The sequence below is a fragment of the Talpa occidentalis genome, unplaced genomic scaffold (assembly GCF_014898055.3).
Source record: "Talpa occidentalis isolate TD23 unplaced genomic scaffold, MPIMG_talOcc4v2.1 talOcc4.6, whole genome shotgun sequence".
NCBI lineage: Eukaryota > Metazoa > Chordata > Mammalia > Eulipotyphla > Talpidae > Talpa > Talpa occidentalis.
The window spans coordinates 71,475,051-71,502,904 of NW_023604972.1; the positions used below are offsets into that span (position 1 = coordinate 71,475,051).

Below are 27,854 nucleotides of genomic sequence, written 5' to 3' on the forward strand. Positions count from 1 at the left end.
GTTGTTGCAAATAGCAAGAGTTTATCTTTTTTATTCCTGAGTAGTATTCTGTTATGTTTATATACCATGTCTTCTTAATATCTACTCTTCTTTGTACACTTAGTTTGCTTCCATAGTTAGCTATTATAAATAGAGCTGCACTAAACAAAGGAGTGCATATACCCTTCTAAGCAGTAAACATGGGAGTGTGTCCTGCATTAAGTTTCCCTAATTCCTATATTAGGTATGTAGGAATGGAGTTGGTGGGCATATGGTAGATATATTTTTAGTAACTTCCATACTATTTTCCAGAGGGTCTAGAGCAGTCTACATTTCCATTAACAGTGTATAATAGTTAGTGAAATTTAGGTTTCTGGTATTTGGGCGATATACTGCCTAGATGCTACTTGATATGTCTCATTATATTATCGCTATGTCTTATATTCTAAACTTAATAGAAAATTTTAATGAAGTATCTCAATAACTAAATATGTATTATTTGCTAAGTGCAAGGCACTAAATACTTTTCATAAATTAACTAGATAATTTTTTCTTTTCTGATATTAAAATGTCTCAAATAAGAGCCTTAAAATTAACGGAAGTTTATAGTTTTCAATAGTAATATTTTCAAAAGATTTGTTACACTTTTTGATGCTTTTTGTGTTTACCTAAGTATGAATATTTTAGTATCTTCTCAATCAGTTTGACTTTTCTAATGTATGGGATGTGCTAACTGAGAGAAATTCAGCACAATGCACTTTATTTCTAATAAACATTCTTATCCTATTATTTGTATTTTAAACCTAAAGATAGTCATATATAGATTTTCCCTGTAAAATCCCTTTACAGTTTGTTAGTAATACTTTTCATCCCTTTTATTAGACAAATTTTTAGAAATAGATATTTCTCTTCATAACTATAAACGAACTATTACTATTAACAGTGAACTGTTAACTATCACTGTTTAAAACATCAAGCCTATGCTTGGTATATCAGTTTAATTTATGAGGAAAAAATTAAACTTTGGCCTTCTTTTCCTGAACTGTACATTTTATTGGTTTTTGAAATTATTATTATGAAATTACAGATGTGAGAGGAACCTTATTTTTCCAGGACTTTATGACCTGTGTACACCTTAAACTGGGTCTGTATAAGGCTGTGAAATTTAAGATTCCAAGTTTAGAGGGATTATATGGGTGGCTAAAGACCAGATTCAGGGTAACTGGACATGGGCATTGGAAGCCAGAATCAATAACAAATATTACTATATACTGTTTGTAAGATTATACAACATGAGGTCATTAAAATTGCATTTTTACCCAAATAACTCTAAATATCTCTTTATAATTAATATTTTACATTGATTGCACTATTAAGAGAGATTTCCAAACTCATTGATTTTTGTTCAGTATTAATTTTGTAATAAACATTGCATTTCTTCTCCTTTTCTGGAATTTTTAGACATTGGTTCTATTCAGTGTTTGAAGTTTACTTTAAAAATAATTAGATTGAATGTTTTGAAAATTATGACATAACTGAATAATGTGAAATTATAAAATAGCTTTTGAAAGCTTTTATGCAGTTAACAACTTTGAAATTATTTCTCATTACTTTGTACTTTAAATATTAATTTTATAAAACATAATGTAGTAGCTCATAGAATTCTTACTGTAATTTTACATATTTTTGAAATAAAGGCATAATCTTTTTCTCTGATTGAATACCAGATTTTGGTCTCATGATATTTATCATAATATGCTTAAGACTATTAATATCTTCAAGTTATTTTTATATTACATATCAAAAAGTTGTATTAGAAATTCTCAAACATAGGACCTCTGGCGCAAGGGTTAAGACCCAACCTATAAAGATATCCGTAGACATTGCAGCACGAGTTCAATTCCCGGTCAGTCAGGGAGAAACCCACATAGTGCAGCAGACCTCTCCTGGCTCGCCCTGCTGCTTCCCTCAGCAGTGTGCTTGGTCAATCTACCTGTTCTATTCCCCACTCTGTCTCTGGTGAATCCTCTCACCACCCCCCACACCTCTGGCCTGTACCCCAGCTCTTGTATGCATAAATAAATAAATGTTAAAAAAAAGAAATTCTCAAATATAAACACTTTTATTGTGCTTGGCAAGCTAAGTGTGGTTTATTATGAACTTCTGCATGTCTTAATCCTTAATTGAGTGCTTTTAAAGACTTGTATTTCTTTCCTTGATCCTATTTGGAGGCCTTGATCCTTTTTGGCGGCCATATTTACAGAGTTCTTTAAGTACCTGATGTTTGATTGCTTTACACAAATCATTAAATTATAGGTGAATCATTTTATGTGAAACACAATTTGAAATTTATAATGGAATTAAAAAGAAAAATCATCAGGTTACATTTTCTTTGATCTTTCTTGCTCTGTGTTTACTTAGGATTAGAGGAAAACATTGACTTTGTCTCTTCCACAGTTCTAAGACTCTTTATGATCATTTGAAAAACTTCCATGGTTTTCAGAATGTTTCTGTAAAGACTTTTAGCTATAAATTTCAGTAGACCATATGCTTCTTAAAATTAGGCAATTAATTTAATTAGAAATAGTACATGAAAAAAGATTTCACTATTATTTTTTCCCTGTGATTAAAGAACAGTCTGCCTAGTATCCAACTTACACTGTTGGCTAATGGCAGTGTTTTAAGCCAGATTCTGGAAACACATTTTTAAAAATGCTCTTAGAGGTAAGATAAGCAGTATGCTTTGTAACTTAAATCTACCTTTCAATTAAGGTAGATAGTTTAAATGAAAACATTGATGCTTGTAGAGGAGATAATAATTTGGGATGGATTTTATTTAATTTTTTTTTTATTGAACTAACATTGCATTTTAACATTGTGTAAGGTTTCAGATGTGTATCATTAAAAATCAATACCATTATATCTTACATTGACATATATATGTACAAGCAGAAGCAGAAGTTCACCACTAAAAGTTCAGTTTTATCCTTCACTCTGCAGTTGATCCCTTTTACCTGATGTACCCACCTTTCGCTCCCCTTTCCTTATAGTCTAAAAGTTTTTTGTTTTAGTTCATACATTTGTTTTATTTTTCTATATATCATTTATGAGTAAAATCATAAGATGTTTCTCTCTCTCTATTTGACAGATTTCATTTATGCATAATACTCTCTGTTGCCAATGGTAGGATTGCATCTTTTTAATAGCTGAGTAGCATTGTATTGTGGATATAGACCATATTTTCTTTTTTTGACAAAGTCTTTTTTTTTTTTTAAGATTTATTTATTTATTTATACAAGCACTGGGCACAGTGAGAAGCGCGGGAGGGTGAGAGAATCCACCAGAACCAGAGCGGGGAGCAGAAAAGGCAGAAGGACCGAAGTACACTCCTGAGGGGAGCAGCGGGTACAGCAGGAGAGGTCTGCACACTATGTGGGACCCTCGCCAGTGGCCGGGGATCGAACCAGCACTACAGAGGCTACGGGCAGCCTCGCAACCCAGTGCTCAATCGCTGCGCCACCGGGGAGGCCCTACCATATTTTCTTTATCTAGAAATCTGTGTTGAGACATTAGGTTGATTCTAGCTCTTGGCTATTTTACATAATGGTGCCATGAACATGGGGGTGCATTTATCTCTTTGAATTAGTGTTTTTATATTCTTTGGGTAGATACCCCAAAATTGGTTAAAGACCTTATGGAATTTTTATTTTATTTTATTTTTTTGTGAAATCTCTAATCAGTTTTCCATAGTGGTTACACCATTTTACAGCCCTATCAACAATGTACAAGGATTCTCTTCTCTATACATGCTCCAGCACTTTTGTTGTATTTTGGATAATAACCATTCTCACTGTTGAGAGGTAATACCTCATTGTTGTTTTGCTTTGCATTTCCCTATTAATAAGAATGAACATCTTTTCATGGACCTGGTTGACTCTCTGTATGTCTTTTTTAGATAAGTGACGATTAAGATCATCTACCTACTTTTAATATGGATGTTTGGCTTCTTGTTGATGAGTTTATGAGTTCTTTACAGATTTAGGATATTAAATGGCAGTTTCAACAGTTCTGTTCCTGTTTTTGCCTATAAGAAATGAAAGCATATGTCCACCAAAATATTGTACAAGAAAGTTCCCAGAGGTATTATTCACAATTGCCCACAAACTGTAGCAATTCAGAATCTCTTAAAGAAAAAAAAAAAAATGGATAAGTAACCATTGTATGATATTCTTTGGCAATTGAGAAGTACTAGCAGGAAAAGTTACTGAAATATAAAGCAGCATACATGAATCTCAAACCCATATGTTGGGCAAAAGGATCTTTATACAATATAACATATATTATGTAATTCTTTTTTTATGAAACTTTAAAACAGGCAAAGCTAAAATATAGTAAAATAAAAAAATAACAAAAATATCTACAGCAGTAGTTGTGTTTGTGGGTGAGTATCAGCAGTGACTTTGAGGGGGCTATGTGGTGCTAGGAATATAGTATCTAGATCTTAATAGGGGCTCCAGGAAAACAGATATATGCATTTGTCAAATCTGCATTTAAAGGCCTCCCCAGTGGCACAGTGGTTGAGCACTGGACTGTGAAGCTGCCCGCAGCCTCTGCAGTGCCGGTTCGATCCCTGGCCCCTGGCGGGCGAGGGTCCCACATGGCGCACAGACCCCCCCTGCCGCGCCTGATGCTTCTTTCACCAGTGTGTTTCATCATGTCTGCTCCCCGCTCTGGCTCTGGTGAATTCTCTCACCCTCCCATGCTTCTGACTACCAGTGCTTGTATAAATAAATAATTAATTTTAAAAAACCTGCATTTAATATTTGAGAATTTCACAGTAGATAAGTCTTCCTTAAGGGAAAAAAGAATGATTACAAATATTGAACTCTAATTAATGGTGTGCTATGCTACCTGTTTAGAATGAAATCCTGCACTTTCTTTGAAATGAATCAAAAAGTAAGATAAATTGGTAAATAGATAACTGGATAAATTCAAAGACATATGGCTACATCTGCAATAAAGCAGATGTAGAAAAATGTTTTTTGAATTGGGGTGGTGGATAATGTGTTTTCGTCTTTTATTATTTTAAATTTTTGGTAAGCTTGAAAATTTCCACAATGCAGTGTTAGGGGGAAATGAGTGTTTATTCTTTTTAAAAAAATTACAAAGTACACTTTTTAATTAATTTTAATTCAAGCTGAATATGTGATAGTATTCTTTATGAGTTTTTTTGTGTGTCTTTTTCACAACTTAAAATGTTGTTTTTGTTTTTGTTTTTTTTTTTAAAGATTTATTTATTTATTTATACAAGCACTGGGTACAATCAGAGTCAGGGGAGGGTGAGAGAATTCACCAGAGCCAGAGCAGAGAGTAGAACAGGCAGAGTGACGAAGTACACTGCTGAGGGGAGCAGCGGCAGCAGGAAAGGTCTGCGTGCCATGTGGGACCCTCGCCCGGCGGCTGGGGATTGAACCTGTGCTGCAGAGGCTGCAGGCAGCTTCACAGCCCAGCGCTCAACTGCTGCGCCACCGGGGAGGCCCAACTTAAAATTTTGTATTACCTAATTGTATCATTTTAATTACCATGTTTGTTATATTTAAATATGATATTCCTTGGCCATCTGTGATTGCTTGGTAACATTTATTAGGTGCTGTGTTCATTTCTTGTGGTTTATTATAACAAATTGCCACAAACTTAAAAACAACAAGTATTTACTCTCTCACAGCTGTGGATAACAGGTATCCAAATTCATTATACTGGGCCAAAATCAAGACATCGGCTGGGGAGGCTTATAGGGGAGAATTCACTCCTTTCCAACTTCTTGTGGCTACCAACATTCATTGACTTGTGGCCACATCACTCCAAGCTTTGCTGTTGGGCAGTAGTGTTTTTCCTCTCTGTGTCATATCACCATCTCCCTCTCTTACAAACTCTTGACTGTATTGTCAAAATCTTTAATTTAATCACACCTTCAAAAATCCTTTTCCGTTCTAAGTAACATTTATAGGTTCTATGGATTTTAGGACCTGATGTCTCCAGGGACTTATTCAGCTTACTGTAGGCATTTTGTTCATGTGCCAAGTTCTGTGCTAGAACTTAATAGTCGTTAACATTTAATTGCTTACCCATTGCCAGGTGCTGTTTTGTGTGCTTTACATTTGTTTGCTTACTAAAGGAAAAATTTTGATTTGATTTAACATAAACTTATTTTGCCATACATTTCTTTTTGCATATGTCAACTGTTAAGTTCCCAAAGTACTGGTTTTGTGAGAAATGCACTTTAGGAAATTTTATTTGATTCCAAATAACTCTGTTTTACTTGGGCAGAGGATGTTAAGTTGACAAGATTGTGAATTTCTGTTGTAAAGAGACTTGTCTTGTCCATCCTTATATCCAATAGTTAGGGGCATATTAAGGGCTAGTAAATATTTGTTGAATAACTGACAGTACCTTTACAAATATGATGAGATGTGACCTTTACAAAATCCAGAGAGGGAGATATATAATTTCCATTTTACAGAAAATACTTAGAGCTGTTGAATTACATGAATTGCATGAAATGAAGGTAGTTTCCTATACACACACACACACACACACACAAACACACACACCCTGCATATGAAACCACACAAAGCCTAGGCCTAGGTTTTTATGTATACAACCATGTGCAGACAACTGCAAAATACAACTCACAGTCTGGGCATAATAACAAGAAGTTTTATTAACAAAGGAGAAATTGGGGAAAAGCAAAGAATTTTAAGTCCACACATGGCCAACTATCCTAGTCCAAATAGTGTCCACAGTATCCAGTATCCAAACCAAAGGCTGCATATGCAAGATGACATTGTCCCTTTGATGAAAGCCTGGAGCTGGTGGCATACTGATAAATGTTGGGCCAGGGTGCAACTCATGGTGACAGCTTGAGATCATCACATGTGGTGCTGTTCAGATGGCACATAAGCAGCTAGCAGCACCTATGTGTAGTCCAGGCTGTGCAGCACCAGACACTAGATCAGACAGCATCAGAGGCATCAGCACCAGGTGATAGTGCCCAAAGATCAGAAGTGGTGGACAGTACTTAGAGGTGGACAACCAGACACAGGTCAGCAGTGCTGGTCATAGCTCAGCAGTGCCAGTCACCAGATGGTGGTGCCAAAGGACCAGGTGCCAGTGTACAACTCTTTCAGAGACTCCAGGCACAAGCCCATGGTATCAGTTCACAATGTTGGGGGTTGGGGTTGGAGACAGGATCATACTACAGCTTGAAGCAGAGACCAGAAACTAGTTCTTGGAGTTCAGCAGAGGCCTGAGTCTGGAGGAATCTGCCTGAAGCCCTCTAAAACCTTGACTTGTATCCACTTTAGGTTACCTGCCTTTCAAACTTGATTGGTTCATTTACAGTTCCAGCTCCATTTCCAGTAATTCATTGGTCCAAGGAGAGCTCAAATATGATTGGTCCATTTATAATTCCTGATAGTCTCAAAACCCTGAATGGCATCAGTTGGAGCTTGAACCTGATTGGTCCATTTTCAAAACCTGCATGGTATTCAAAACTGAAACCCCACAGTGTGTCCAAATCAACCTATACTGAGGTTGGGTGGCCTTTTGTCTGTGGTGGGTCCTGCAGCGTACCCTAGCATGGCCTGGCCTGGAGGTGCAGGGCTCCTATAGCACAACCAGGGCCAGGCTCCAAGTGGCTGGAAGACAGACTATTGTGGCCATTAGAGCCAGTCGGGGCTGCCCATAAGTTGCACTCTGAGCTCAGGGTCCTCAACATGCTGCAGGCCTCTCTCCCCATGGCTTGCACTGGGGTCAGCCATTAAACCCACCTGCTGAAGCAGACCTCAGCAAAGCCAGTCATTCCCTGAGACACCAGGAACCGAAGAGCTCCTGTTACACATATGTACATGAATACACACACAACTTTGAAAGTCTGAGCATCTGAAACATATTCCCACTATCCATCACTGATTGATTTTGCACGCAAAACATTAAAATTTAGTGAAATTCTGATGTAGTTAAGAATCATGTCTTTATGATTGTATTATGTTATTAAGCATGTATAATAAACTTTTCAATATTTCAAACTTTTTTATTAAATATTTATTTATTTATTTATTCATACAAGAGCTGGGGTACAGGCCAGAGACACAGGGAGTGAGAGGATTCACCAGAGACAGAGTGGGGAACAGAACCGTCAGACTGACTGAAATACACTGCTAAGGGAGCCGTGGGCGAGACAGGAGAGGTCTGCTGCACCATGTGGGTTGCTCTCTGGCTGGCCGGGGATCAATCTCGTGCTGCAGAGGCTGCAAATTGCTTCATAGTGCGGTGCTTAACCCCTTGTGCCACCAGGGAGGCCCCTTGAAACTTTTTTTAAAGACTATTTTCTCATGGATTCAGTCCATGGTGCTATTAGGAAATGGGAAGAAATGATACAGAATATTTTGAGTTTCTCTGGAAACTTTAGCCTTCCTTCAGAAATGCCTCAAGCATAACTAGTCTTTTGCAACTTCTTTTGAACAGCAGATATTTTTAAGTCATTGATATTATGAATCTTATAAATAATTATATTTTCTTCTTTACTTTGGTTCCTTGAAACTTTATTCCAAAATATTATACTGCTTGAAACTTCAGAACTGAATCATTTGAATCCCTTCAGGCTGAGTACATCCCTGATTTTATTATTTTACTGTTCATATTTTCTACCCCCTTGCCTTTCTCAAATATTTCTTTTATAATTTTGTAAGTAGTTTTAGTAGAATAACACTGATGTTAATAAAGAGAAAGTAAATGTAGGCCCCTTAGTAATTATGAAATCTATGAATATTTATTATATATATAAATATATATAAAATATATGTATGTATTATATGCATACAAAACATGTTATATGTAAATCATTTGTTACATATGCTTTATTTCTTACTTCTCCTCTTTATAATATTCTTTCTACAACTTTAACGCAAGCCACTAATTCAACAAATGTGTCATGTTCACTGCATTGCTTATATTATTATCATTTATATATATTTTCTTTCACCTTCTTCAAAGTATGACGGGGTACTGTGTTGCCATTATTTTTCTCAAAGCCCCAAATTTGCCAAATGGCCTAAGTTTGAGTTGTATGTCTGATGAACATGTACTTAATATTCATGAATATACTAAAACTATACTTGTGCTTTAACTTTTTTTAAAATAAAATTCTATTGTTACAAACCAAACTCCTAATATTCTCAGAACCAATAGAAGTATAAAATTGATCAACTTATTCCAAGCACATTTACCCAACATGTTTTTCAAGTGCTTGGTCTTGATCCTGCCCCTTCATTCCACTAATGACTTTTGAATACAATAACTGTTCCCCTTCAGTTCTCAGTCTTGTTTCTTGTTCAGAAATAAGAAATTATTCCTTTATTTGGCTGGGTACTTAGGAAGATAAGTGTTTTCTGGGTAGAGCAGAAATGTTAATAGTGTTACTCCATTTTACTACGTGGTTTGTTGATTATGCAGACAGAATGATAACTATAATTATCAACAATAGAGCATTTAGATTTATGCCAGAGATATGCTGTTCATTTTGAGGTATAAAGCTGAGTCCTGGGATTGAAGTTTTACTTTTCCCTGCTGGCTCTCAGGCATGGTGTTGTCTGCAAGCTACCTACTATCTGAAAACAAACAGTGAAATAAGCCTTCTTCCTTCTCTGTGTTCATTTACTGTCTCACTTTTGCAATTTTCTGCAAGAAGTGGGTAATGTATCCCCACACACACACCCCCATGGTTTCTACCAATCTTCGGCATAGTTTCGTTAGCTTTACACCACTCTCCCCAACAACAAAGAGGTGTGTTTTTTGGTTTTTGTTTTTCCTTCATAAATTGCTGACAAGTCCAAGCAAAAAGCATTTGCGATTTTAGTTAGCTATATCATTTTAGGGGACAGGGTTGCTAAAATTCCTTACTAAGTGCATTTACAACAATTATATATATTTGTTGATTTAATGACTATTTTTAAGGAAAAATGTGTTTGTTAAGAATTATAAGTTTGTGTATGCACCCATGTATACTACATACTCATTTGAATACAAATAAAATTGTTGATAATCAAATCTTTGCATTGAAGGGTAAAGAGTTGAGAAAGAAACTTATAGAAGTATATTTTACAGACAAATGAACTTTTTAATTTCAGGAGACATTGAATGGCCTGATAGTCACAAAGATAAGTAAAGTACAATAACCTTCCCCTGGAATTTCTAAATCTCATTCTATTGCATTTACTTGAATGCTATTTCAGAAGAAAATGTGGAGGACTTGGTTCTCTGTCCTTCAGGTAAATAAAATCTATTAAATCTATTAATATTCTTACACTGAGGTTTAAAATATGTAAACTGCTTGCTTTTCATAGGACAATTTTTGGTTGATGCTTTTTATCATTTGTGGAAATATGTGCGATGGTTTCTTTCTTCAGAAAAGTGTAAATGTTTTCTCTTATTTAAAAACGAAAATGTTGTCTCTCTCTGCAAACATAATGTGCCCAAACAAACATGACCTGCTGTTTCTTTTTCCCATAAAGTAAGAGCAAAAATTATTTCACCTTTGTCATGAACATTAATATATAATGTTATGGGAAAAAATAGAAATAAAGCATTCACAGTCCCAGAGCTTTGGAAGTAGGTTTTATGAATTCAGCGATGATGATCTTAAATCTCACGGGTTCAGAGTTCAATCTAGCTAAGCATATATTCGGTCAGATTTATTTAATGTGCCTGCCGTCATCAAACCCATGTGTCCTTTCTTCTATATTCTTTCTGAATGAATATGTGGGTTACTTTTTTGCTCACTGCCTATATTTTTCCTGCTCCCTCCTCTAGAACTCTTTCCTCATCCCTTTTTGTTAGAAACTAGCAGGAATCCTCCACTCTTTTTGTCACCCAAATGTAGGATTAATTCCTTTTATATAACTGCTACTTAAAATCACCTATAAAATTTATTTTATTGGCTTCTGATGCGGTCAGAAATTTGCTAAAACTTAAAAATTAAAGACTCAGTTCAGGTTTCTTGAGTATGAGCTTGAAGCATATGGGAAACATTTGGGCTGGAGACTGGTGATCTGCTTTGTGTGTGTTTATTACAGCTATCTAATTATAAGCTTTCAAAGATATCATATAAGGTGCCCTTTTCATTGCAATTTAAAATAAACAAGTCTTTTTTTTTCCATATTGCTACATTTTCTCAAACAAAATTTCAAGTTAGTACATTTAGATGTGTAGAATCATTGTATCTAAATAACACCATCCTTTTGATTTTTGCAAATTCTTTACCTACTATGTTTTATAGTTGTCAGAGAATTTGGCTTATCCAAAGGGATTCTGTGTCTTCTCAAGTGAGAAGGAAACCGTTTGTCAGCATCTTGTCTTAGTTAACTCCTTGACTATGCAGGTCATGGGAGGTCTGTGTCGAACATCAGTCTTTGGCTCTATCACAAAACTGGTATTGAAGCAGAGGCCAACTCCCAGAGTACAGAGGTTAAAGAGCCAATTAGTCACGACAAAGTGACTTGTGGAGTCTTCTGCTAAGGAAGTGTTTAACTCTTTTCTGAATGATGCCTGAAATCTCATCTTCTAGATATTTTTATATGATACTAAAATATAGTCTTAGTTACCTTAAATTAAAAGTGAGCTTAAAATATATGGTGTATGTTGATTGAAACTTTCCTATCAATACTTAAGAGCAGTTAGGCTAGAGGCCTTGGGGATGATCAGAGAACTTACTATCAATTTTATGTTTAGTATTCCATCTACATTTCATTATAGCTATTTGGGCGCCTAAATGTCTCTTTAAAATATTTCTTGGGGGCATCCCCTGGTGGCGCAGGTGGTTGAGCACCACTCTGTGGCCACACTGTGAAGCTCTCCTCAGCATCTGCAGCACTGGTTCGATCCCTGCCAGCCTGTGGGGGTCCCACATGGCGCAGCATGTGCTGCTCCCCTCAGCAGTGTATTTCATCAGTCTGCCTGTTCTGTTCCCCGCTCTGTCTCTGGTGAATCCTCTCACCCTCCCGCGCATCTGGCCTGTACCCCGGTTCTTGTATAAATAAATCTTTAAAAAAAATTTCTCAGTTTATAATTAAAGTCCTTATTTATTATTATTGGTGGTGGTGGTAGTAGGTTTGGAGCTTGCCAGAATTTTGTTTGACATTTTTTCAAGAGAGGAATGGTCTCTGATGAATTACAGTTCACTAAACTGTTCTGTAGTTTTAGATGTTTTTATATTCCTGTTTATTTTTAAGGACTTGGACTTTTGCTTCCACACAGTAAATTTTTGTTACATGTAGAATAATAAAATTTTCTGTTTGACCCTCTATCTTATAATAAGCCTGAATACCATAAATATAGCACTGATCTTAAATGTATTATCATTGCACAGTGCCTGGAGTCCCCAAAAGGTATTGCCTATAAATTGATGGAATCCAAAAAAGCTTTAAGGAGAAAGGAGGTTTCTTAATTTTTTTCTATTTCTAAGCAGCTACATTTTTCCCCCATTGATGAGTGAACAATCTGCCAACTTATGAAGTCTTGCCTTTAAATGTTTTTCCTTGCCTTTCTTGCTAGCATTCCTTTAAGCCTGAATATAACTATTTTTAGTAAATATATGGTGATATGATCTTTCCGCTCCTAAGTATAAATATCATAACAACAGTAAAAGCAACAATAAATAGTGGTTGGTCTATCAAGGTTATAAGTAATATTTCCATCACTTTATAATAATGTGACTTTCTGATCATATATTTAAACTTTTCTAATAGTTTGCACTCAAAACATTTTAAGTTAATAAATAAATCTTGGTAGCTTTCTGTTTCTTGCTTATTCTGAAGGATGCTTAAAGAATGTTAGTTCAAGTTGTTATACAATGGTTTGATGTAGTTGTGGTAAAATAATTGTAACAATAACTAAAATTAAAAAACAAGACTTTTAGATAAATGAATCTGAAATATTAAATCCAGACCCAAGTTTACCATGAATTCATTAATCTGCCTCCTGGCCTCCTCATTTGGGGAAAACCTTTAACCATCTTATTTCTTAGCAGCTTAAAGAAAAATGTGCATTTTACAAATATTGCAGGCTTTATTCTATCTGAAATATATATTTAAAGAACTTTAAGAAACATTCTGATTAAATTAAACCATATTTTATTTTAATAATGAAGAAACAAAATAGTTCTGAAAGAGTTGGTTTGTGTTTTCATTTCTAATATATTAGAAAATATTTTTTGTAGTACTTCCTTTCCAGTGCTGACTCCTACTTAATCTCCTGTTAGGGTATCTACCTATAGTTAGAGCTGCTCAGGGAAAGCCTAGAAATTATCAGTCAGTGAAAACACGTGCTCCACCTCCCTCAAACATGAAACACCTCTTTTGGCAGAGATGCAAACCTACAACTTGATTTTCAATAACCTTTCAAATTTTGACCCCTTGTTGTGGCATGTCTCATTTTTAAAAGCTACTATTTTCATTTTGTAACTTTCACTCTGTGCAACAACATGGATATCAATTTTGTTTTGTTTAAGTAGAAAATACCTCAATTAATCTTAGATTTACTAATTAGATATTGGCTTTCCAGAGAGTAATGTTTAGTAAGTGAAAACTCAATGAGTATCCCAAGATAATTATTGTTAACTGGTAGAGATGGTAACATTCTGAACGTCACTCTGAACATCACTTTGAGCAAACACTTTAGCATTTTAATTGCAAGACAACCTTTGAAAAAAAAAAAAAGCAAGCTCTCTTGAAGTAAATATTTCTTCTTTAAGAATATCTTCAAAGTTTGCATGAAAAATTGACTTAATTTGGCATTCTGTTGTTAATGGAATGGAAGAAAATTTACAAGTCAGTATATCATAAAATACAAAGGAAGCTCAATATATCAATTTGATGCTGTGTGTCACTTTCCTGAAATAGTCTTTCCTTTGTCTTTGTGCAGTTGTTTAAAGATAAAAGTAACTATTGCATGCTGTTTCTCTAAGATCAAGGTGTAACATTACTAGAAAAAGTACCTGTAAAGGGAATGCTTATAAATAAAATTATATTCTCATGCAATAACAGGAAATGTACTGTCAACTAAATTGATTCAGTTTGTAAATGTTCACCTGGAAATTTACCCTATTTCGTACATAGAAATCTTTCAATGCTGTACATTTCTAAAAGTAGATATACCTGTAAATCATGCCCATTCATTTGCTGCACTGGAATTGGATTATTCTTCAGTAAAACTCAGTTTGAAGCTTTGAAAAAATCAATCAGGTATCATTATTTTTCTGTAAGATACTTAATCATGTTTTGGTGACCTCTGCTATCATTTAAATGACCCACATATGAGTCAGGATGAGCTTTCATAGCACAGAATTAGACCAAGTTTACTCCCCTTGTTCCCATGTTGGTCTCTTTAGATCTTAGAAATTCATTTCTCTCTTTCTCACTCAGTTTTTTCTGCTTTTGCTTACTTACAGTCTATATAATATGAGATGGCTTTGGTAGCTTGTTTGGTTTCAAGAAACAGAGAAAATGTAGCTTTATTTTTAACCCTACACCCTTCCCCCAGAATAGATCACTTTCATAATACATTTGTGTTTCCAGAGTTTTGAAGTTTGATTCAGCCTTAAACAAACCTATCTCCTTGCTGCACTTAATTTTCTAATTACTGTACAGCGTTCAGCATTCTTTTTTTGTTTTAAATTTGTGGTGTAGTTTTTGTCTTGTATTTTTTACTCTGCTTGAAGATATATATATATATATATATATATATATATATCTTTGCAAAGAACATCCTAAAGTTTATTTAGAAATTTGCCAAGCCACATACTAATGCATCTCTAATGGGAACATTTCTTTCCACACCTCTCAGGTGATTGAGCCTGTCCTTTAAAGTGAAATTTGCAAACCAGAGCCTGGCAGTTCCAATTAGCTTCTTTTGGGTTGAAGCACATCACAAACAGTAACAAGGTCTCCTAGGACACTCCTCTTGCAAGCAATGTAGTCATATTTCCTCATTAGTTCTTTTCAATTGTCACTAATACCATGTTCCAGCTTTGAGTAGGAGACAAATAACATAAAAATTTGGTATGTGTGTAGAATGGGCCATTGTCTTCCAGAATTCAAAGTTCCTTTGAATTCCTTTGATAGTTTTGAAGCTTACACAGCTTAATTCATTAACCTTTCCCCTTCACATAAATCAGATGATTAAGAGTCTATTGCTAAGGAGACAGATTTTCCTTCCACTGAAACTAACTCATGCCTTCTCTTCTTTAAAATAAAGCACAATATATAGCTTACAAATATAATCTTTCTGATACTTTTCAAATTTCATCAGATGTTTTAGCTGCTTTTAAGAACATATCAAAAGCAAGTGAACAAAACATTACTGTGAAAAAATATTCTGAATGCTTTGGATACTTTTAGCAAGTTCTCTGACCCTTTTCTGTATTCTAAAGTTATATACATGTATTCAACAGTCATCACTCAAGTATTTACAATGGTTGCAATTTTTTTAAAGTCTCTTCAAAACATAAAAGCAATTTTTTAAATTTTCTTTCAAAACATAAAAGCAATAAAATAATTGGAGGGGAGGCAATTCAAAATAAACTAAAATATACTTAAATGAACTTAAGATATTTAGTTTGGGGAATTTTTTTATATATCCCATAATTTTATCCGAAATGACGATATGGCACTCCATGGAAAGTATGTGGTGGTTCTCTGGTTCCAGGGAGGTAAGACTAGAATGTATGTCTTAGATTTTTTATTTCCTCACAACTCAGGAAGGTGGTTTAGTAGACTTGTGTTTGATGCTCATGGTCTACTTTAACAATGTTTTTATTCTGCATTTTTCCACTATGCTATTTTCCCATATTATCTCCTTAATAATCTTTTAGATTTTTCCTTCCCTTAAGAATACAGTTCTTTTCCCAACTTTTATAATTCTTTATGCTGTCATGAATGAAATAGAAAGTCTTTGAACATAGTGTCCCATAGAGAATGCCAGTATTATGATGGTGGAGACAGGGGTGTGGAAAAAAATGGAGAAAATTTGAATTCTGGGTCCTGAGTAAGAGAACACATGGCTTGTCTCTACAGACAAAACACTAATTTATCAAGGAAATTAATGAATTTTCTACTATGTTATATCTGTGATTAGGAGAGGAGATGGGAGAAGCAAAGGTTTTCAATGTAGACTTTGTTTTCTGTTCTCCTCACTTGAGATTATCACTTTGCAAATATTTCTCTATTTTCCTGATACTCTTTTTTAAAATCCCTTTAAAAACTTACATAAGTAGCTGTATTTGAAAAACATAAATAATTGCCAGATTTTACAATCTTGTTTGTTGGCTGCATACATATTATACAGTGACCTGGGAAGTCTTGCTTGTTCACACACACATAACACACAAAAACATTCTTCTAAAACAGGGTAGAATTATTTAGAGTAATTGTGGTGGACCTTTTTGTGTTATCTCAGGCAAATATATTCTAGAATAGTCTCTAACCATTTCAAGAGTAAAGGACAGTCCATGGTCTCCTTATGACCTGCTCAGAAGGCTGCCTGGCAAACTAGACCTAGACAGGGCTATAGGCACTAATGAGGGGCCTTTCATGGACTTCCATTTCTATCAATTTGCAATAACAAAGTAATAAAAACACCTTCCATTTTCAACTCTCAAAACAATAGCTATTTTCACTAGTTATTGGAAACACTCAATTTTGTGTTTCAATATTAGAAGTTTTATTCCAAATTCATAGAACTTGGGAATTGTTTTTAAATATCACATCTATGAATGATGTAATATTTAAATTAAAAAATTAAGTTTTGCCACAAAGCCTCCAAGGAATGGATTCTGCGCCATGAATTTATTTTATTTGTATTTTTATTTTTTAATAACTTCTAACATACCAGTTGTGATTTCAGAGTAATTAAAAGTATATGCAAGTCCATATGTAATTGAACTTTCACAAGCAGCAGAAATCCTAGGTAATCCTTTGTAAAAGCAAAGTGGTTTTATATTACTTTTTTCATTTTATATGTGAATGACACTGTTTACTTCATCATGTGCTCTTTCATGGATCTTGCCTCTTGGATAAGCTAAATATATTTGTGATATCTATTCATATTAATTTTTCTCTGTCTTGTAGGGAGGAAACCTTATCCTCATGGTCTTTTATCAGTTTTAGGAAAGTTTTCATTCAGTGATTGTCTTATTTTTTTAAAGATTTATTTATTTATGCATACAAGAACTGGGGTACAGGCCCAGAGGTGTGGGGGATGAGAGGATTCATCAGAGTTAGAGTGGGAAACAGAACAGGCAGATCTACTGAAATACACTGCTGAGGGGAGCAGTGGGCGAGACACGAGAGATCTGCTGCACCATGTGGGACGCTCCCTGGCTGGCCGGGGATCGAACTTGTGCTGCAGAGGCTGTGGATAGCTTCCTAGGTTGTGTCTTATCCCCTTGCACCATCAGGGAGGCCCTGATTATCTTATTTTACATGAATATTATTTCTTTTTGCCTATGAAGTAGCATTTGCTCTGACTTGTATGTTGAAATCAACTTGTGTTTTTTGCTGTTAATAGGTCTGTTTTGTATGCCTTAATGTATATCTAATAGCATATCTAATATAGTATCAAGTGACAGAAACAAAAATAGGATACTGAATTATTTTATTTTTTCATAATCAAATATAAAACTTTGATTTTATATTTCAAGAATTTATGGTATTTTGAACTGTTTGAATAGAATGAGAACAAAATATAATTAATAATATGAACATAATTTCTGACTAATTTATTTCATTTTGTGTTGGTCATGCAAAATAATGTTTAACTACCTTGTTGGGTAGGTAGTGGAGGAACACAGTACAACAATTTACTTTGATATAATCAAAAGTAGTCAGAGTTTTTTTAACTATTAAAATTTTGTAATCATCCAGGGCCTTTGTTTTATCTGCAGCAAATGAAAATTAGTTTCTAAGTTGTATATAATTATTTTTTAAGTTGATGCTTATAGTGCTTCATTTCTGCTTTTATCCTTCCTTTTTTAAAAGTTTATTCAAGTATTGCATTAAAGCCAAAGGACATAGAGTTAGATTTTTCAGTTTCCCGTCATAATAAAACTGTCATATTATCAATCATAAGTACCTTGTATTACTGTTTAAATTTTCTGTTGTGACCATGAAAAAAAGCAATCCATTTTTATCATGCATCTTTTTTTCTGAATCACCCAACCTAAATATTTACTCATTTATTCTGGGACCCTTGAAATGTTTATCATTCTATTAAAGCAATAGTCTATAAAAATATTTTTAAAAGAAAAATGCCTTCTCTGTAACTAATTTAACCTTCAATAATGAATTATGTGAAATAAAATTGTATGAAATTTCCAGACATTTCGTGAAGATACCTCCCAATAAGCCAGACAGCAAATAAAATATCTGAAAGGCAAAGATGGCTACTCAGTAATTTTTTGATGGATTATACACACAGGTATCAAATTACTTGATCTTTACTTCCTAGAAAAGGTTAACGACTCTTTTTTGCTTTTACCCTTTTACTTAACTATTATTTATAAAGATTAAAACAGGGACTGCCATGAAAGATGCATATGCCTGTGTCATTAAGACTGTACAGATTTTCCTGATATGATAGGAGAAACTGAGCCACAAAATGATAGTGTTGTTAATCTTTTTTAAAAAATTATTTATTTATTTATACAAGCACTGGGTGCAGTCAGAAGTGTGGGAGGGTGAGAGAATTCACCAGAGCCAGAGCGGGGAACAGAACAGGCAGACAGACGAAATACACTGCTGAGGGGAGCAGCGAGTGTGGCAGAAGAGGTCTGCATGCCATGTGGGACCCTCGCCCGGCGGCCGGGGATCGAACCGCCACTGCAGAGGCTGCGGGCAGCTTTGCAGTCCAGCACTCAACCGCTGCGCCACCAGGGAGGCCCTGTTAATCATTATTTTTAAACTATATTCAAGTCTGGAATACAACTTCTGCTAGGGCTGCTACAGTGCACCATTCCAAACCTTTACCTTAAACCAGGAAAGTCTTTAAATCTTAGGAGACTACATCCATTTTATTAAAATGGCCTATGCAACAATTCATATAAAGTATTAACAATAAAACATATCTGGCTAAAATATTTTAAACTTCTTACATGTATATAATTTTCTTCTTTAATCTATAAAACCTGCGGATGTTTAAAATCTATTTTTGTTCTATATTGAATAAAATGTCACCAAACAATGTAAATTTCATTGTTCTCAAACTCTATCATTAATAGTTGAACCATGAGTAATAATTTTACCATGCACCTATAATGATCTATTTTTATTCTACAGTTGCATTTAATTATTTTCATATTACTTTATTTTATATATCATGTATGTTCATCATATAATATATACCTACTAGTCTTACTATTAAATGTAACATTACTCTTAGAGGAATATCTCTTTTATCATCACTTTGGTTTTAAAACATACACTCGTCATAAATCATTTCATTAAAGTCGTTTAGATATTAGAGCACTTGAGTTTAAAGCAGGAAATATAATACCTTTTCCTAGAACACCTTAAAAGAGTTTTGTTGAAAGAAGTGAGCTGTGGCTTTCATCAAATGCTGACCCATTCCTGCTATAGTCGTGGCCAAACTCTTACTAATTTTACTTGAAACGCATTAGTATAACTCACCACTTTTTGTATGTGTTTCAGGTGTGTGGAGGTCATTGCAAAGGAAGGACAAAACCTGAAAGAGCTGTATTTGGTATCCTGTAAAATCACAGATTACGGTATGTAATAAGCCATTGTCCTATTCCTTTTTAAGAATAAAAAGCTTCTAAATCTTTGAAAGCTTTTTGAAAAAAATCAGGAATACTATCTTGTGGATACTATTTATCTTTATTTGTACTAACTCTGACTATACCACAAAAAATCAGGAAATCGCGCTAAGAAACAGAATAAAATAAACATGTATATCAATTTATTGTCACATGTATCCACACACAAAACACACATGCACATACACAAAGAACTAGAACTAGAACTAAAAGAGTTATACAATGAAAATATCAGGACAATTGTTTGTTATAAATATACAGCTATAAAACTTATTACATTGAGTCATGTATTCCTGTTAACATTCCAAATATCAAACTCTTGATGTTTTCAATTCTTAAAACATTAGAAATTCCATATCTTGATATATTGGAAGTAAAATACATTTGTATAAATATTTTAAATTTTCTCAATTTTTGATGTCATTAAAAGTCAAGAAAAAAAGCAAGTTGTTTCCTAAAATTATGGACAGCATAAAATCATCTTTTGGAGTAATAAAAATAACCTAGCCTATCTTTTTTGTTCAACTTTGTAATTTTCTTTTTATTTTGTATATTTAATCTAAATAATAGAACTATAATCATATATCTAGCTTTATAGGAGATTGAAATGATTTCTTTTTTGCTTATCTGATATTTTTAATTTGTTCATTTATATTTGAGAATATGCTTTCACTTGTAAGGGAAACTAACACCCTATTTAGTTTGTTTTGTTGTTGTTAATTGATATGTGCTAAAAAATGCCTCCAATACTAGCGTGTCACACTAACATCTACCCTTGTTAGAAGAGTCCTATTTTATCAGTTACTGAATTCATCCTTGGGAACAACTCTACTAAAACTATAATAAAATATAGCATAAAAAAGATTCGCTTAAAAAATAATTCTAATTGCGTTTAAGACTTTCTTTATTTGAGAATGACAAATGAATCTTGCATGGATTTATCCATAGTGCTTCTGCGTTGTTGGTTTTTTCCTAGTTACTACTGTGCAAGGAAAATGTTTTGATATGTTTTTGTTTCAATGTTTGTTTTCTGGCTTGGCAAATGAGAGTGCCACTTAGATGAAGTAGCTCTAAAACCTCCAATATCTCCCTGTTGTCTAGGCCTTAAAGCTTTCTCTCTGCCTAACACAGACAGGGCTTACACTCAATATATGTAGATTTATTAGTTAACCAGTACTTTCATGCATTCCAAAATTTTTCGCATTCAATGTCCTTTACCATCAGTCCCTTACCAGCACCTCCAACCTTATTTTATATTCCTCCACTTTCTCTGTTCGCTGTCAGTGAGAGATTGCTAATAGTCAGGAGCTATGGAATAAGTTCCTTACAATGATCTCTTCAAGGTCCTGCACAGAGGAAAATGATGCTAAAATTTCACTCTGTTTCAGCACCTCTCTGCTAATTTAGCTCGTACAAAGAAATGTACCTAAAGATATGAAGAAAAATAAAAACCTTTGGGTTTGACAGATCTGGGATAAAATTCTGTCTTTGTTCTTTGGTCTTAGGGAAATTCCTTCTCATCTCTTAGGCTCAGTTTCCTCATTTGCAAAATGGGAATTTAATGTCTGACTTCATGATGCTGTAGTACCCAGTATCCAATCTAATGATTAGCACAGCATATATTGCTGATAAATGTTGTTTTCCTATGGAAGGGGAACAGAAAGAGGACTGACACAAATTCCTTGGTCTTGGAAGAGGATTTTGGTGTTTTGTTATGATTGTTTATTCTCATTGTTTATTTGCTGTATAGTGATAGTCTCATATTCTGGTGTTACAAGATTTTAATATTTTTTTTCTTGATAAGGTGAGAACTGTGTTAAAACTTGTCAATATTTTACATTTATGTGTCTCTCTCAATTGTTTAGGTGAGAGGTTCTCGGCCCCCTGCACATTAAAATCATCTGGGGAATCTCTAAAGTATACTATGCTTAAGATTAATTAAATCAGAATATCTAAAGGAGGCCCAGGCAGTGATTTTGTAAAACCTGTCCAAGTGATGTTAACATTAGCAAATTTGAGACTAACTGATCTAGTTCATTTAAGAGGAATCAGAAGTGAATATTTTGGAAATTCCCCCAATGATGAGAAATCTATCAAGACTTTTCCTATACCTCAGCTCCTCCAGCTTGCAACCTCTCATTCTTCTCTTCCTTCTTTCCTGGTGGTTTAGATATTCAAGTGTTCATAGTGAAAGTCTATGCACATCTATGGATTCTGTTCTAAATGTTGAGGCACAAATGAGGATTAGGAGGAAGGTTTATGAGTTGTAATATAATTGCTATTTGATTATAAAGTAAAAGAAATTTACTAAAAGCTCAGCTCAGCTCATCTCTTTTTCCCTGGTACCATGTCAGTAAAACAGGGGTAATTTTTGTCAAAAAGACAGCAAAAAGGATTGTTCATCATAACTAGAGAAACAGCATGTTATTGGAGGTAATTGCTCAACTAGGGATAAGGCTGCCTGTGCTTCCTTGCCCTATGTTAATTACAAACGTTAAGAAGGAAAAATAGATGCATTGTCCCCTCTTTAACTAGATAAATGGAGACCTATTTTGTAGAAAATTTGGATTATTAAGGCTACCTAGAAATTGTAAAATTTGATGTAAAACTGATAGTCAAGGGATTTTATCTTTCAAGTGACTATTCCACATTTCTGCTTCCTATTGCTTTACTCATATTCAAGCTAATTACTCCCCTACTCACCTTACTCTGTGGTACCATGTTTGTACATGCTTTCATTACAGTGGGTTAAGGGTTTTTTTTTTAAGATTAATTTTGTTTATGCATACAAAAGCTGGGGTGTAGGCCAGGCGTGCAGGGGAGAAGATTCACCAGAGACAAAGTGGGGAACAGAACAGGAGGATTGACTAACATACACTGCTGAAGGAAACAGCAGGCAAGACTGGTCAGCTCCTTGGTCAGGGATAGAACTGGTCGAACTGGTCAACTGGTCGTGCTTCAATGGTGACTGATAGCTTCCTAGTGCTGAGACTTAGCCCCTTGCGCCACCAGCGAGACCCATATTAAGATTTTTGAAGGTTTTTGCAGATTCATCACTTCAGAAACAGCAACATACCCTAGCTTATCATTTGTAATTTTTGTCAAGAATCTCGCAGATGTTGAATGTGGTATGGACTACTTAGCAACACCTGGCCAGCCTGCTTTGAAATTATGTTCATTTTAATTGATATAGTTGTCATGAAGAAAACTATTCTTCTTATAGGCTTCTTATTCCCACATTGAGCATAGATCTTTATGGTAAAGGATAGCAATTATAAGCAAATCAATAATTCAGGCACAGCTAAATGAAAAATACAGTCTTGGGAAATTGCTCCCTGAAGAGAAATCTAATATTGTTACTCTTTTATCACGGAACAAATATATGTTACAGGTAGGATTGTTGGGGAAAACTCAAACTTAGGAATCAGAGTTAGATTTAAATTCTAGCTATTCCTTTACTTTGTGATCTTCAGCAAGTTATTACCCTTCTAGTTTGTCATTTGTTGTGCACCTAACATGTATCACAAAAGGCAGTGATAATGAAAATATGTGTTGTTCCTGGTAACTTAGTGGATACCCATTAATTGGCAGCTTTTATAATTATAGAATTTAACTGAAAAAAGATAAGTTCTGGTTTTCTCCAAGTGTGGCTTTTCTATTTGTAGGAATTGGTATTTAGAGGTTATATTAATTTATACCTGACTAGTTGACTTCCATACCTAAGCAAATGAAATCAGAATTACCTCACTTGTGTAACCATAGCCCCGCAGCCTGCAGAAGCCATGAACAATGAGGCTTTGCTGGGGTTGAAGCTCACTGGCCTCGGCCTATCATTGTAGGTGATTCCCCCTGGAATCACCATGGTTCCCTGAAGCCAATAGGCCCACAAGCATTCCCTGACCTGAGTACAGGCTCCGCTGGGCTTTTCCTGCTTTTAGATCTGGTGCTAAAATCCTAAGTGGACCACTCAGGCACAAGCTAAGTCAATCAATCAGGTATGAGTTAAATTGACCAATCAGGTTCATGCTCACTTCTTTAGTTACTTTTTCAGATTAAAACTTGAAAAAAAATGATTGGTGCTAAATGGTCCAATCAGATGCTTAGGATTGAAAACAGTCCAATCAGGCTTGTAGAATGGGGGAGTCCTGGGGATATAAGGCAGAGCAAGATCCAGCTTGGGTCATTCTGCACCAGTCTCTGAAGAAAGAAGAGGACTTCTGTTACCTTCCTTAGAGGAAGGCAGTCTGCAGCCTGCCTCTGAAGAGAGCAGAATTCAATGGACCACCTCTGCAGAAGTCATAAGCTGACGTTCCAGGAAGGATTCTGCTTCAGGCCTCTGAAGAAAGAAAAAGCATTCTGCTCCTGGCTTTTGAAGAAAGAAGGATTCTGCTCCTGGATTTTTGAAAAATGGATTCTGCTCCCAGCCTCTTGAAGAGAGAGAAGCATGAAGCACCTCCATGGGATTCAGCAGACCTCTGTAGATCTGCACAGAGACTTGGCTACTGCACGTGCACTACCTCTGGCCTTGCTTCTGACTCTGCAAGGAGCACCATCGGGCTCAGTCAGCATCTCAAAGAGCTGAACACAGCCTCTATTCTTCCTTACCACCTCCTAGTGCTGTTGAGTGTGGCTGCTGGGTCTAGCATCCGGCTTAACCTTCATGCTATAATTCTATGGGCTGCTGCTTTGTTACCTCATCTACAAGTGGCCTGTTTTGGCATTTCTGGACACACAGACGCTATCTGGAGTGAAACAGTCAGCAACTTTTGGCCTCGAAGTGACTGTTTTTTCCCAATCTCCTATTTGTTAAATAAACCCTGTTTCTGTTGGACGCTGAGCCTGATTGGTCATGTAATTGTGAGCGCAGGTGACAACCCACTGGCAGTGACCTGTCCCCAGCCATTGACACTTTTGGAACTGCTTAAGCTCTCTTTTGCGTGTCTTTTACTACCTTATTTTGTACTTTTTTTGATAGTTTTTCAGTACTGTTTTATTTTTATTTTTTAAAAAAGATTTATTTTTATTTATTTATGCATAGAAGAGCTGGGGTGTAGGCCAGAGGTGCAGGGGGGTGAGAGGATTCACCAGAGACAGAGTGGGAAGAAGAACAGGTGAATCCACTGAAATACACTGCTGAGGGGAGCAGCAAGTGAAACAGGAAAGGTCTTCTGCACAATGTGGGTCACCTCCCTGGCTGGGATCAAACTCATGCTTCAGTGTCTGCCATTAGCTTGATAGTGCTGTTTTAATATGGGAAAAGTACTGTTTTAATATAGGAAAAGTACTGTTTTAATATGGGAAAAGAAAAAGATTTAGCAAAAAGTTTAAAACTTTCATTAACTTCCTTATTTTGGGTTTCTTCCCCAGCTCTTCTTTATGTTACTTTCATTTTTATTTGGATCATTTTCTCTTATCTCCCCATACCTTTTCTTGCTGTTGTTCCTGTAATAATTAGCCATTTAATTGTTTCTAATCTGCCTCTTTACTGACCTTCCAATGTTTTTATATTGAAAATTCTCCTCCTTTGGAAGCGTGTATCCTTAGAGTAAAAGGAGACACGGAAGAGAAATCACCAGGGTTATGGAGGTCAGAACCAATCCTCTCTGGCTGCCCAGCACAGAACATGTGGCATAATAAATGGACTAGATTAATAAAATGCCCATCTCTCTTAGTATCTCCATCATGAATTTTACCAGTGTGACCTTTGTATCCAGGGCGGCAGGTGTAAGAAGGACTCAGGTTTCTTTCTCGGTTATTATCACATTTCTTTTGACTTCAGTGGTCCTTAGGACCCTAGAAATATACTCTAGAGGATACATTTTAGCTTCATTTCTCAAGTTGCCAAATAACCTTTAATTAAAGTGAACTATGAATACTCAAATACTGACATCAATGTTTGGCGACTCCAAGGTCGCCGACAACTCCCAGGTTGACTCTGCTGCTCCACAGGCTCCTCGTCAATCCCCCAGGCACTGGGGCCACTTACTCAGCTTGATCCCCAAACTCTTCTGCCTATTCTGGGACTTTTAATCTCAGATCAAGTGTTGCCACAAATACTTTTGGATTACTCTGGGCAAATGGCCTCCCAAGTCAAGAAAGTCACTTTCCTCTGGTTGTCACTTGAGATATCATTGCAGTTGGTGTGCCACACATCAGGCATGATATATATTCATTCTGTCAGAAATATTGATTCAGCACCTACTATGTTATGTGCTGTGTTAGATGTACAATGTGTATAGTTTCTATATCCCTGAACTTTTGTTCTGTTTAGATCCAAAGGAAAGGGCTAGATACGTTATTAAAATAATGATGAGAATAATAATAATAAAAGGAATGCACCTCCTTATTCTAGGAAAGAAGAAGGGCAGGGAGTGTGCTACTGACATTAATCTTTGCTTTACTGCAAACCACATCTCACCCCAGCCTTCTTGACCTTCCAAAACTATTGAAAGATTAATAGGTTGTATATTTTCTACCTCTTGTTGGAATAGTGGACCTCTCTAGCCACGTTAACCCAAATTGAGGTCCAGGATACATTATTAAAGTAATCACACTGAAGAAACAAAGAGAAATCCAAACAAACTTTTGGGCAACACCCATACCAAGGGTCATATTCTTGCCAAACCAACACTGATAATTTATTCTGGAAAAAAAAAATCTTATAACAAAATAGTTTTGCTCTTTATTTTACCATCTTATTTTTCAGATTATTAGGCCTGCATTTCATAGAGTGATGGTCCATTTAAAGTTGAATTCCTGGTTTTTCCCTTTTATGTTTCATTTGATTTTTAAATTGTATTTTAAAATGCTCAGTGATTTTTGGGTAAGAGTCAACTCCTTTTGTCAGCAGGAATAACTCTAATATTTGTAAAGTGACAGAGAAGAACCTCAGAAGATGCATTTGCAAGTCAAAAAGAATATCTTATTGTTTACTGTTGATTATTCACACTTTCCCCTTTGTTCTATCATTTAAATATAGATAGCTTTTATTGTTTCTAACAAAATAGTACTAAATTACTAAATCTTCTATTGTTGCAAATTTCCCTTGTTTACATGTCCATTTTAAAAGTTATTTCTCTCCATTTCTAATTCTTTATTTTATCCCTGGAGTTCCTCACTCTTGGATTTACGTTTCCACTATTGTACTTAACATGTTGTACATCTTTTCCATTTCTCCTCAGTAGTGGTCATGATTTTTCATCAAAAATTTGGTATTAAATTATCAGTTTTTCCAAAATGCTCTTCTTTGCTCAGCAGCAAAGAAATTAAGTTTATTACTGTTTTCCCTAAGTCATTCTAGCTAAATAACTTTGAAGTAAAAGACTGAACAACAGTGCTTATCACTGTGTCTTGCCAAAATAGACTACAAATCTCAAATATGTTGAGGACTTCCTAAGATATTTCTTTATGAAAATATTTCCATAACCAATTCAAAGACCAACTCTAGCTTCATATGTAATAGAGGTGTTTTTTCTTTTTAATTAAGAAACCTTCAAACTTCCATTTAAAAGACAAATGGACCAATTTCTGCGTACTTTCCCCAAAACTTCTTAAATCTCCAAATACATAGATGTTGCTGCTTCAAATTAATTTATTAATTTTTAATAATAGAATACTAAATTTGCATATTTGACTAAATTATTAACTAAATATTAACATTCTAACTTTCCCTTCCTCAATTACTTTTAGCATTTCTAAAACATAGTGTTTAATTTCAATTTTAATTAGCTGTCTTTACCATTAATCTTGTGAAGGTGTCCTATTAGAGATAAAAGAAATTTGTCCCAAATCACATAGAGTCATTTTTCACAGAGTTTCTGTCTTTAACCTTCATGGCTTACTACCCTCGAGTATGCATCTAAGCAGTTGTTTTCCTTACACTGTACTGTATTATAAATAGAATCATTGTTTGTCATTATCAGTAGTGAGAAGATCTAAAGGGAACTGGAATGAGCACTAAGATAATTGCAATAACATTAGGTTTCCAGTATCC

At 35.0% G+C, this 27,854-nt stretch overlaps 1 protein-coding gene across 1 annotated transcript in view; it reads left to right on the plus strand.

Moving 5' to 3' along the window:
* The window catches only part of FBXL17 (F-box and leucine rich repeat protein 17), a 549,569-nt gene that overhangs the window by 354,220 nt on the left and 167,495 nt on the right, over window positions 1-27,854 (plus strand). Inside the window, 1 exon segment of the mRNA XM_037530072.2 lies at window positions 19,737-19,813. Within this exon segment, the coding sequence (XP_037385969.1) occupies window positions 19,737-19,813 (77 nt within the window).